This window comes from Asterias rubens, chromosome 1 (assembly GCF_902459465.1).
Source record: "Asterias rubens chromosome 1, eAstRub1.3, whole genome shotgun sequence".
Classification (NCBI taxonomy): Eukaryota; Metazoa; Echinodermata; class Asteroidea; order Forcipulatida; family Asteriidae; genus Asterias; species Asterias rubens.
This window is the reverse complement of record NC_047062.1, coordinates 17,974,479-17,988,422: the sequence shown is the minus strand read 5'-3', so window position 1 is coordinate 17,988,422 and position 13,944 is coordinate 17,974,479. Positions and strand designations below refer to the sequence as shown.

The following is a 13,944-nucleotide window of genomic DNA, read 5'->3' as shown; positions in this document are numbered from 1 at the left end:
TTTTAAAAGCAATCTTTTTTAAATGATGAAATGATATTTTAACCACTTTTTTTATGTGAAGATTCAAGTTTTCCAAAAAACATAAACATTGACTTTAAGATGCCCCCCTTTTACCATGGCACTCCACGGGCCCTTTATTTCCTCTCTCCAAAGTTCTCAATGAAATACACATTTACAAAATAAAGCTAGGCTAGGGGATATTCTTTCTGGGACACAATAAGAAATTGAGTCCTCCCCAGAATCCACTGTTAAAACATAACAGCGCCCTCTTCTGTTCAGACTGGGAAAGCTGGTGCTACTTTTATCACCTGTTTATTACGGTTGATGCATTGATAACAAAAAAGAACAATTAATAAGACTATTAATGTCAAAACAAAGTCAAGCTTCGGTGAGATCAGATAAGAGACAATTCAACCTTTACATGAAACCCACAGAAGGTGAAGGTTGAAAGGAATTTATCAGTTCTAAGCAAAGACCAAAATGAACTTTCATCTCTGGAAAAAATCGTTGAAAATTGCTGACCCTTTAAAGGCACTGAACATGTTTGGTAATTGTCCAAGACCAGTTTCCTCACTTGGTGTATCCCAACATGCATAACATAACAAACCTGTGAAAATTTGGGCTCAATTGGTCATCGAAATTGCAGGAGAATAAAAAACACCCTTGTTGCATTACTTTGTGTGCTTTCAGATTCATAATAAAAGGCTTGATGAGCTGATGTATTATATCAGTGAGAAATTACCTCTTTCTCAAAAACTTTGTTACTTCAGAGGGAGCCGGCCATAAGTAATCTCAAAACTCATCAGTAGGCCAAAATAATAAAATATATACCTGACCATTGTTTCTAGTTAAATGATAAGGAACTCACAAACTGAATAAGGAAGATTGACAAATTATCAAGACAGTTTAAATCAATAGATGATAATTTTACCTCAGGGATAAAGAATGCAATTTGATTGTACCTGTACAACCATGCATATTAAAGGCACTGGACACTATTGGTAACTATACTCAAAACAGTTGTTAGCATTCAAACTTACTTAACAATTGTTAGCATAAAAACATTGTGAGAAATGGTTCCCTATGAATTCACATTGTTTTTTGAGAAAGAGGCAATTTCTCACTCAAGTATTAAAAGACTTCAGGGCTGAAGCCCTTTATTATGCATCTGAAAACATGCACATTTCGCGTAACAAGGGTGTTTTTTCTTTCGTTATTCTCTTGTAACATTGAGCCCAAATTGTCACAGATTTTTTAAAATTTTATACAAGTTGGGATACACCAAGTGAGAATACTGGTCTTTGGCAATATTACCAAAGGTGTCCAGGGGTCGATTTCACAAAGAGTTAGGAGATATTAAGGCTATTCCTAAGTAAGGATGAGTATGTCATCCTAACTTGTGATAAGACTAGTCTTAACTCTGTGTGAAATCCACCCTGACCTTTAATCACACTCTGGCTTGATGCTCAAGCTGAGATTTATCTTCAAGATGAAAGCTGATCAGTCAAGTCCCCATTGTACTTAACTGTACAGCGAGTACGCTTCTTAATAAGAACTCATTATTGCCATAATCCGCTAATTATTGATGTTGTACTGTTTTAATTGGACAATGTGGTCTTCCGGGTGAAGGCCAACTGAACCAACATCACACCTGATGACAAGATGAAAGCGTTCAATTAGCGCTTCTTACGGCAACGGGAGCAACCTGTCATGTTCTTTACATGGTAAAGGTGAAGTGAGCTTTGATGTAGGTAATTACAGGGGCACCCCCCCCCCACACCCCACCTTGAAATCTGGACTTTTCAGATTGAAAATTACCAGCCTCAAATGTTACATTTTTGTTAGCTTTAATTTGATAATTTTAATGTTTTTAAAACTGGTTACCCATTTAAACACTAACAATGTGCGAGTATACTCCAGAGGAGGTTTCTGCACAGTATAGGAAGATGATGAATGTACCAATGTAGAATTCTGCTACCAGTATATTAAATTAGTCAGATTTAAGATGCGTATGGTGGGTATACAATCTATACTAGTGAGGTTTGTGAAAACACCGTTTTCCTGCAGACGATCAGAGAAAAATGGTTAGATTGGTGTAGTGGTGTCTTGCTTCTCCTTCCACCTCTGGCACCCCGGTTCAAACCCCACTGGGGGCGTCCCATGCAATTATGTCCTCTATGCAATAGTGTATGCAATTGTGTCCGCCCGGACGCTGCTGCATAATGCAATTGTGTCCGCCCGGATACATTTGCATATGCAGTTGTGTCTGCCCCCATGCAAAACCGTCCTTGCAGTAAATTAAACGCCCTTGGTCGACGGAACACGTTTGCCATTTTTGTACAAGCTAAGTGCGTGTCATGAATGACATGGGAAATGTTCAGTCGTTGGGTATTCGCTGCAATCATAAAATACGTGAGTATTCATGCTGTATACGTAGGTTCAGTGCATACATGCTCGCTTAGGCGCGCACATACATGTACATGTCCACCGGACGGTTTTTGCATAGCCCCGGACACGATTGTATATGCACAAGTGCCTGGAGCGGACAGTATTGCATGGCGGACACAATTGCATCTGGCAGGGGCACTATGTGGATTGGGTTTGCAGTCCCTAATTGACTGTGTGGGTTTTCCCTGGAATAATTCTCAGGGGTTTACCTCTCACATCTAAAACTGAAGTTTCCTCATCATCTTCTCTTCTCATTGGGCCATAATCAGAGCAACAATACTTATAATCCAGATCCAGATTCAGATAAAATTGTTGGAATGATTTTTAAACAACTGTTTCTTTCCAGAGCCACCACAAAGCATAGGGAGAATCTTTTGTGCATGGTGTCTCCATAAGCCTCACTAGAGTAGATAATTAGATTATATTAACAGTGGCTAACACTATGATGGTAAATACTCCAAAAATTAATGACAAAAATAGTAATAATTAACTAATTAATAACTAATTGATGAGAAGCATTGAAGCTGTTGATAGTACAAGCTATTTTTAAAAGATTCCCTTTGAAGTAGTATGGTTCAGATGTCACCCAAACACATTGAATTTGAGATTCCATTAATGCACGAATCATTCGTCAGATTTGTAAAAAAAAAACGGTGTATTGCAGTTTCCTCAACAAAGTAGAGCCTTCAATCAGCTGAAACCTTTGCATGTCAACTTTAACTGCATCTTTCTTTAAAATTTTGCCTTTAAATCAGCATACATTGTCCTATGACCGTACCTTTCACAGTGAAAGAAAATGCATCATCTCTGTCAAAGCATACACCCCCCCCCCCCCCCCCCCGTGTCTTTTGGACTCAATAATGCCCTTGCCATGGGCATAATTAGCCGTTATGGACAGAGTGGTCAAGCCACTACACTACTAATTAGGAAAGCATTGATTAGTTTGTGATCTAGAACGAAGAAATAGTGTGTAGCATACAGCAATGGTGACATACATCCAATCAACACCACACATGAAAGACTAATTCATAGAGCAGAGGTTCTCTTTAATCTGAACACTAGTAATGATCATCGCTTTGACAGTGTTTACAGATTCTATTACACTAGCTGGGTTGGAGTCAATGAATGTTACTATCATGGAAAAAGTAGGGTTTAAAGGCACTGGACACCTTTGGTAATTGTCAAAGACCAAGATTCCCACTTGGTGTATCCCAATATATGCATAAAATTCCAGTAAAATATTGGAGCTATCGGCCTTGCAGTCTTATGGGTTTCCCAATTTAAAGGCCTGTATTATGTTCAATTACATTTGTTTACCTTTGATGCAATACTGAAGACACCAACAAATAAGGGTTGATAAACATAAAGATAATTTTTGTTTTTCAATTGAAAGAATGCTTGGCTCTCGCTATCTTGAGGACAATTTCCTTTTTACAAGTAACTATGCACAGTGTCAGCCAAATGAACCAAGATCCGACTCATGAACACCACAATGTCTTCAGCATCACATTGTATGGATCTGAGACATGGACATTAACGCAGGATGAGAAAACAAAGGTAACAAGTTTCAAGCTTTCGTGTTGGAGGCGACTGCTTAATATCAAATGGCAAGACCGTACAACTAACATCAGTGTGTTGGAATTAGTCCATAACCCAAAAAGCTTAGTTAAACATTGTACTAAGGAAGAAACTGGAGTATTTTTGGCATATTGCAAAAAGAGACGGGGAAAATCTTAAGAAGCAGTGCACGGAAGGATGTGTTGCTGGTCGTGCTGGAAGAGGAAGACCGAAAGCTGGAAGATGGACGACAACAGCTCTGGACAGGGAGGGCTTGGAGGGAGAGAGTTTCTCGGACCACCACAGGACGGCAGACGCCCCAATGGACCCAAGAATAGGAGAACCCTGTTTTGTTTTACAACCAGCCAGAGTCACTTGTGACTCACACCACAATATTACATCACCAAAATTATTGACAACCCCCTAAAGAACGTCACACGTGAGAACAATACACCAAGCTATAAGTGTATTGACTTTATTGCATCAATCAATAGATATACGTAAACCTGAAAGTTAACAATACTGATTAACAAAGATGGCAGGAAGACCACATGCATCTGTATATATACATTTTATATCGCACTATTCATAACAAAGACATTGTTTAATAATAAATCTAATTTAAAACAGAAATCATTATCAGCATGCAGGTCAAAATGAAAAAACACCATCATAGATTTCAATGTTTTCAAGCATCAAAATTCCTCAACCAGAAAATTGCAAATAATTATTTGGAAGGTCAAAAATCACAAACTGATTTTGTTTAAACTGCTCCTGTGGCTTGAAAGTCATGTTACTTTCATTGATAGGCCTACATCATCTATACGCATTAACACCTCCAAGAAATTGTTGGCAACTTCAGACTAAAGCAAAAAAAAACAACAAAAAACCAGTAATTAATATTTTTCATCAAATAAATCATAAACAATAATGGCAATTTATGTAGCACCCATCCATGAAACATGCTCCTGGGCGCTGAACATTTAACAAGAAAACACATAAAAATCCAAACAGTTAAAAAATAAAACCTTAGAACCTTAGAAAAAAGACAGTACCTGTGCACAACGATCAATAATTGTTTCGCCGTGTCATGACATGTGTTTATTCTCGGTATCGAGAATTGATCAATGTTTTAATGTTTTCTCAAAAAGTAAAGCATTTCATGGATTATCATTTCAAGGGAAGTCTTTCATTATTACCTTCTGTAAACCCTGTAAGTTATTTGTAATACTGTGAACTTTTAATTTTTGTTCTGTTCAGAAAGTGTCCAATGGCTTTAAAAAGGTTTGAATCTGAATGACAGCGAACCCAATAGCTCCAAGGAGACCGTGCATTCGGATGTCTTTAATAATTCATTTCATCCCGTAGCACGAGGACTACAACACCAATATTCCCAATCCAATGTGACCATGAGAGAACTTTGCCAATATTACAAAGCACAGTAAAGACTGATTTGCAGTCTTGAGTAATTAGTTCCTACTGTGTATATTGCCGGCTAGCTGAATAAACAGATTGGTCCCTACTGCATGCCTGACTACCAAAGCAACATGACCTCCACTTCCCCCAAACCCCGCAAGGAACAAACAATAAGATTATCCAGAGACGTACTTATAAAGCATACATCAGAGGCAAGAACGCTGCAAGATGAGAGTTGTTAATATCCTAGGGTCCCCCCCTTCACTTCACCCTCTTTCTACCTCCCCCAGGCCACCTAGTGGCTCTACAGCCCTGATGCGTTTGTTAGCTAACCTCGTTAACGATGCCAGAGAGTTCTGCAACAACATGTTGCTCCGCTAATCATTCTCATGTAATTCAGAATCATGACGCAGCTGCCTGCCTCAATGCAGGTCTGAAATCTCCCTGCTTCATTTTGATGACTAGCAGCGAGCCCACCCCCAGCGTGGTGCACTTCTCGACCGCCCCTTAAAGGCACTGGACACGTTTAGTTATTGTCAAAGACCAGTATTCTCACTTGGTGTATCCCATCGTATGCATAAATAACAAACCTCATTTTGGGCTCAATTGGTCATCAAGTTGCAAGAGAATAATGACAAAAAAACACCCTTGTTGCACACATTTGTGTGCTTTCAAATGCCTGAGATTCAAATATCTTAGTGAGAAATTAACTCTCTCTCAAAAAATACGTTACTTCAGAGGGAGTTGTTTCTCACAATGTTTTAAACTATCAACAGCTCGTTACCAAGTAACTTTTTATGCTACTGTATATTGTGAGTAATTACCAAACGTGTCTAGCGACTTTAAACTTTTACTTGCAATGCAACCGTTTGTCACAAGGGTTCAAGTGCACTATTATAATACTACATGCAATCTGAATTAAATCTACAGGATTCTTCTGACAACCATGGTTTTAATGACAATTTCTTTAAAAATATCAGCAGTTTTTTTGAACCAAAACAACACATCACAGAGAGACTAATTAATGACAGTCTCTCACTAGATTGTGGGGAGTCACGCTACAGTCATTTAGCGATACACTTAATTATTTCAAACCCATTTCTCTTTTACGTTGCATGACAAGCAAGCCCATTACCCTAAGCTTCTAGAATTAGGCAGACAGCTGAAAGATAGCTACAAAAAAATACTTCATAGACTAGCAAAGAGTACAGTTTGACACAAAGAGGTGATTGATGTGATGGCTATCTGCACGACTTTGTATATAATATTTAAAAAAATGGTTTAACAAGTCCAAATTTTCATAAATCTTTCATTAATGGCAAACAAATTTATGTGTACTCTCTTAATGTAAAAAAGTTTTCCACACTAACAAAAGGTCAAACACTTTGGCAGCTTCTCATTAAACAAAAAAAAAATTCTTGGTTTAAATTTACCAAAGGTAAATTTGCACCGCACAATATTAATGCGAAAGAACAATATCTAATTTTACATAGCACACTGTAAAGAAGGCTACACACTATCTTTCGGACACACCAAGGTTTGGACACACCTATGTTCCGACACACCTATGTTCTGACACAGGGACACACCTATGTTCGGACACACACACACCTATGTTCGAACACACCTATGTTCCGGGAAAAAGATGATGTTCCGAAACACCTATGTTCGGACACACCTATGTTCTGACACACCTTTGTTACAACACATCTATTGTATTGTTGAAATTTTACTCCTAACCCTAACCCGCACCGTAGGAACATAGGGTTGACAAAACACATGAGTGTTTTAATGAAACACAAATCAATCTCCACAGTGTAGGAATATGTTTTGCATACACTATTAAAGCAAGGCTTTTAATTTAATTAAGACAGAAACAATACAATCCTCCAGATGCCATATGGAGGCCATTACCAGGTGAGAAGGATTCTCCTTAAGGACAAACAGAGAACCCACACACCCACACACAAGGCTGATCACACCAATGGTTCTTCTCAGAACCATAGTGTTAGCCAGAGGCGTACCGGTACATTGTACGGGCGTCGTCGTTTGGACACCCCGTTTTAAAGTTGGAAACCCTGTTTTATCTGTCATTTTTATGTAAATATATTGTAAGTGCACATAATTTGGACACCCTGTTTTAAAGTTGGAAACCCTGTTTTATCTGTCATTTACATGTAAATATATTGTATCAGTATAAACCACAATATATTGTAAGCGCATAATATGGATACCCTGTTTTAAAATTTTCAGCAATTAAGTTTGGACAACCTTTTACCAAATCCTGGCTAAGCCTTCTCTGGTTCTTCTCTTGTTAATATCCAAAGTGCATAATTTGAACACCCAGTTTTAAAATTTCCAGCAAGTTTGGACACCCTTTTACCTAATCCTGGCTAAACCTTCTGCTCATAACCAGTACCACTGGTTCTTCTCAGAACCACTGGTTCTTCTCAGAACCACTGGTTCTTCTTAGAACCTCTGGTTCTTCTTAGAACCTCTGGTTCTTCTCAGAACCACTGGTTCTTCTTAGAACCTCTGGTTCTTCTCAGAACCACTGGTTCTTCTTAGAACCTTTGGTTCTTCTCCAAACCACTCCATCTTCCAAGAGGAGTAGTTTCCTCTTGCTAACAATATGCAAGAGTATTAATTTTTTAATTTCTTTTACCCATACATCGATGTGTGTTAGCACTGTATACTCAGTACTTTCCCGAGTCCTATGAAAAAAATATCACAGGCATGTTACTCGGGTGGGATTCGAACCCACGACCCTTGCAATTTTAGAGCAGTGTCTTACCAACTAGACTACTGAGGTTGCAAATTGCAAGAGGGTTTCAAATTGATCATGGCTCATACTGCAATATTAACTCATTGTTATTTGAAACAATCAAAACATAGAATGTTTAACAATTAAATTTTAATATAGAAAGTTAATATATGTAACAACAATTTATAAAATGGCATATTGGTGGGTAAAATTGATCATGTTTCATATTGCAATATTAACTCAATGGCTTGGCAACAATCAAAACATAGAATGTATAACAATTAAATTTTAATATAGAAAGTTAATATATGTAACAACAATTTATAAAATGGCACATTGGTAGGTAATACTTATTGTTTCATATTGCAATACTAAATCAATGTGTTTCAAATGATGGAAATATAGAACTGGTAAACAGTGTTGTCCAAGGCCCACACTCCGTGTATCACAACTTATATATAAACTAACAAACCTTTACAAGTTTAGGCTCAATCGGTCATCTGAGTCGGGAGAAAATAACAGGAAAACCCACCCTTGTTTCCGCACGTTTCGCCGTGTCATGACATGTGTTTAAATAAAATCCGTATATCTCGATATCGAGAATTGATATTGTTTTAATGTTTTCTCAAAAAGTAATATTTCAAGGGAAGTCTTTCACCGTTACCTTCTGTAAACCCTGTAAGTTATTTGTAAATCTGTGAACTTTCAAATTTGTTTTCTGTTCCGAAAGTGTCCAATGGCCGTAAGGAGACGGCCTCTGTTTCAGGCAAATCAACAGTGTAGAGAGAGAACAAATTGCACAAAAGTATCTAGAGTTGAAACCAAGATAAGTACAAGTATTGTTGTGTTTAAAGGCAGAGAAAAGACTGAAAAAGTCCTGCCCACCCACCTTAGAAGAACAGTGAGCCTGCCTTAAAAACAACTGTATTTTTTCAGACACATTGTTTTTTTAAAAGTAATATGAATAAATGAATAAACAAATCAATTTTAACACTTCGTTTGTCAAGATGTTTTGTTTGTACCGACACAGGGTACCACTAACCAGTAATTGTGGATAAATACAACTAGCTTGTGAGCTACGCTTTTATTTCCTGTGCTGAAGCAGATTTGTGTCAGCTTCCACAAAAAATTCACCCCTGGGAATTCCTCTGTTACTTTCGTGAACTTCTGATGAAAGTTATTTCAAACTTACGTAATATCTATTCCGTTGGGCTGAGGAGCTCTTGGAATAAATGCACTCCTTCATCTTCATGACTTCTTGAACTGATGACTCCTAGAGTTTTAATCAAACAATTACAATAATTATCATCAACTCGTAAGTTCTTAACAGGGGTCGTTACCAGATGAATGTAAAATAATCTACAAAACAGAAATCTTAACTTTGTCCTCGTACACTAGAATAATTAGTGCTTGTAAAAGCACCAGACTCAAACTCTGGTGTTTCTGATCAGCAGAGTGTGGGTTCGAGTCCCAGTCTTGACACCTGTGTCCTTAAGAAAGACACTTAACCATTACTTCGTCCTTTGGACTGGACATAAATTTGTTGGTCCCGTGTGTTGTGTAACTCAAGTAAAAGAACCCAGTGTACTCTTATCGAAAAGAGAAGGGGTTCGCCTCGGTGTTCCTGGTCTGATCAGCTGCATATTGCGCAGAGCACCTTGTAAACCATACATGGTGCTCTAAAGGCAGTGGACACACCGTGAGTAGGATTTGAAAGTACGGTTCTGGTACGGTTTGCAGTTACACCATGTACACAAGTATGATTTGAAGCTTTGCATGGTGGGAGTGCAATCTAGTCAAGTTTGCAGAGACACAAAGCATCTCATTCTACACCTCATTTACACGTGTCTTCGCAAACCATTCTGGAAAATGTTGCTTTCAAGCATGATGGATTGAAAAACCAATGGGTATGGTATTGATCCTTGAAAAAAAAAAATCCTATAGGGCAAACATGTACAGCAGTTCAGCCACCAACTGTATTGTAAATTTCCATCCTTCTCCCCTCTTCAATCATTTTTTGACAAAGAGCCCCCCTTTCATCAAGAAAAACATCAATCATCTGGCTAAACCATGAACATCAATGTGCAGTTGGGGAAAAAACCACTGTAGGAAGTCTCATTAACTATACCATTGTGAAATTTTAATTGATGCCAACATTCAACAATATCAATGGTGAAGCCAAGCGAAGCGGACCCCCCCCCCCCCCCCCCTGGGCCTAAGAAACAATTACAAAATTGAAGTCATGTGCACAATGACCACATTATTTGATTTATTTCATTATGAGGCCTGTCAAAATGTGAAAAGAAAAATGGAAGGCGGTTGTTGTCCAAAAACGAGTGTGCAAAAGACCGATGTGCAGCTGTTATTGCTGAGAGCCAGGGGCCTACGATGTATGTCGTCTCCAGCAAAAAGAGCATTCATTTCACAGAGTTAGGCTCGACAGACAACAAGCATAATCTCATCCTATCAGACAGGAACTGTATTAACATCAGAGTTGATGTCCACAAGCATCAACAAGTTGACGTATGGATGGATGGATGTGAGGGAGGGACATCTGTACAGGCCTGACATTTCACGGAGGGAACAAAGGCGATTGCCTCCATGTCCCCTGGTTAATATTGCCTCGGTGCCCTTGAAATGCTCCAGTAGAAATTTACAATTTCATCATAGGATGCCCTTCACCAATGAGAAAATGCCTTGGTGTCCTTGCCCTTTCAAAAAAACGTTGCATACTGGCCTTTCTGGAGTTTGATTTCCAAACTTCTTTTGCCATAAGGCGAAATAAAAAAAATACCAGTTGATCGTCCTGATTTTTCCCAAAAACAGGAGGATGAGGGCCTTTTTATTTTTTTCCAAGATGGCTGCTTAGTATTTCAAATCAAACAGACCACCAATTCGTCAGTTTGAACCCACCACAAACTTATTTTATATCTATTTGTAGCATGAGGACCCGGGTTAACAGGGTTGGATTATTACACTAGTAAAAATATTTGCTGGTAGGCATTCACTAATTTTGTTTTATGAAACAGACGGTTACATGTGTTCGAGAGCATCACATTAGATTCGGGAAAATCCCCTAAGCCAGTCCTTTTGAAAGGATGGATTAATAAAAAATAAAAAATATATAATACGTTTGGACACCAAGGTTTAAGTTAGGAAGACAATTTAGATGGGATACAACAGCCCTAAATCCTGAACCAAAATTTTTGTAAAAGGTTTTGACAAAAGATTGTAAGCAATATCACTGTCCAAAGTTGTTTGAAGAAAAGTGAGTGCAAAAGATTGGGCAACTTTTCTGCTATTTAGTTGTTATAGCAGGAAAGTTAAATTCCACATGAAAATTCTAGCAACAAATATACAACAGTCATACTTTTTTTCAAAAGGGCTATTTTATTACTTGTGACCAAAGTTGTGCTTTTGTACCCAGAAAAGAGTTGTAGGCATACAGCCTTCCGAATCCGACGTTCTGTGGTCGATTTCACAAAGATAGTCCTAACAGTTATTTTAAAAAACTTAAGGCTAGTCCTTAATTTTAGGACAAGTAACTCATCCTAACTCGAGTGTGAATCCACCCCAGGGCATGCACCAAGGAACTCAGCAGTGTGGAACATCAGAAAAGACAAGCCTCCAAAGAAAAATCTAATCAGCTATTTCTTTCTTATTTCCTCGATCACAGCTCCAATCATCATAATAATTATGGTTGAAGGCAGGGTAAAACTTTATGGAACCGTTCGATTGGTTTAATAATCAAAAATTGGTTTCTTCCAAGGCATGCACTACAGAATCGAAGTCTGGGAAACCAATAATATGGACTCTTTGACCAATGACGCAGCGAGTTTTCCTGCAGAAACGTTGACAGGTGAAGAAAACACACACAAATCCCTGTACCTTGGGCATGCCTTACAGACATAAATATGATTGGCAGTTTGCATCAAATGTATTAACATTCCAAAATTCCACTCCGGCAAACACACACAAAAATTTGTCTGACTTTCCTGTAATCTGGTGACAGACGGCACAGCTCTTGTATTTTTAGGAGCAAAAGAGGAAATAACATCAGCGAGGCCAAGTCAACCATTTAAGATTTACAACCGACATCTCACCGAAACATAAAAATTCTGATCATTCCGGTGAGGTAAGAAGAACTCCTCATTTGCAAGCTGGAAAATAAACAAAAAAAGATTAGGAGGCCAAAAGACACAGACAGAGAGAAGCAAGGAAGAAAGAGACAACTGCGGTTGGTAGAGCTGTCGAGACTGAAAAATGATCTCCATTTCTTAAGATCTTAACAGCATCCGGTGGGAATTGGGGGGTTGGAGGATGAAGACCAGGAGTGAGACAAGACGAGGCAGCTGTGTAGGACAGCGAGATGAACACTGGGGGTTTGGTTCTAAGGTGAGCAAACCCTCTCCAAGAAGTAGAAAAAATGGAATCTTATGCTTTTTGGTAGTTAACCCATATCTGCCAAGCTATACGCGATTTCCTGCCGAACACCTTTCTGCTCAGAAAGTGTTTCCTTTACAAAGCAATTTTGTCAGCCTTATGAACTATAGGCCCATGGTTCTTAAAGGCAGTGGACACTATTGGTAATTGTCAAAGACTAGCCTTCACAGTTGGTGTATCTCAACATATGCATAAAATAACCAACCTGTAAAAATTCGAGCTCAATCGGTCATCGAAGTTGCGAGATAATAATGAAAGAACAAAACACCTTGTCACACGAAGTTGTGTGCGTTTAGATGGTTGAAATCAAATTCGTGGAAAATTACTTCTTTCTCAAAAACTATGGCACTTCAGAGGGAGCCTTTTTTCACAATGTTTTATACCATCAACCTCTCCCCATTATTCGTAGTCAAGAAAGGTTTTATGCTAATAATTATTTTGAGTAATTACCAATAGTGTCCACTGCCTTTAAGGCTGTGAAAGACATTGAAATCAAATCTTGAAAACTTTTTCTTGAAACTAAGAAATTGAAATCTGACAAAACTGCCTGCTAGCCACACATAACTTGATAACCAAGGGCCCAACGTCATCCATCTATTAAACAGAAAATATTGCTTGATGAATACATTTCCAAAGGCAAAGACAACAAGGAGCCAGTCACAAGCAATATTTCCAGACTATATAGACTGGTTATTTTCGCTAAGCAAAGCTACTTGGTGCTAAGCAAATTGATATGCTTGACACAAAAACTTGTCCATAAGAAAATCAACGCTCCTGTTGGCTCCTTTAAAGCCCCTCCTTGAAATTGGCCCCCCTCCGAATTAAATCACAAAGAGTGCAACGTGCGCATATTTTAAGCCAACACCTGCAATGTAAGGGGAGAAAAAACAGTAAGAGGGGAAAAAAGAGACTAGAGAGAGGAGATGCCGGTGGAAAGGGGGAAGCAATTCAGCTGTACTCTCCGTGTACACATTCTTCATTTGCATGAATCAACAACAAAATATCTACACTTAATCATAGCAAATAATGCTATCATAATACACCGCTGCAATCACGAGCAGCCACTGGCTTGCTCCCAGACCAAAACAAGTCATGTGCGAGGGTACACAGCCTCCCCCGGGGATATGCAAATTATCTCACGACTGTAGTTTTGTCGGGGTAGGGCTTGTCACCATACAGAGGGTCCTATTTGTATAGTATATGATTCTGCAGGTGTTGCGGACTAGGAGCTAGAATTAGCCTAATGTTTTGAAGTCACTGTACTTCGTGAACCAACAAGGCCGGCATGTTTTGTAACGAGTTGTCCAAATATATAA

General features: G+C 38.6%; 1 protein-coding gene across 4 annotated transcripts in view; it reads right to left on the bottom strand.

Moving 5' to 3' along the window:
- Positions 1-8,853: 8,853 nt before the first annotated feature.
- Positions 8,854-13,944, bottom strand: part of LOC117299092 (constitutive coactivator of peroxisome proliferator-activated receptor gamma-like) — a 30,773-nt gene continuing 25,682 nt past the window's right edge. For all 4 annotated transcript variants that reach the window (XM_033782538.1, XM_033782520.1, XM_033782531.1 and 1 more), the window contains exon 5: positions 8,854-9,458. In XM_033782538.1, coding sequence (XP_033638429.1) covers positions 9,363-9,458 — 96 coding nt within the window. In that variant the 3' untranslated portion in view covers positions 8,854-9,362. The remainder of the gene's footprint in view (positions 9,459-13,944) is intronic.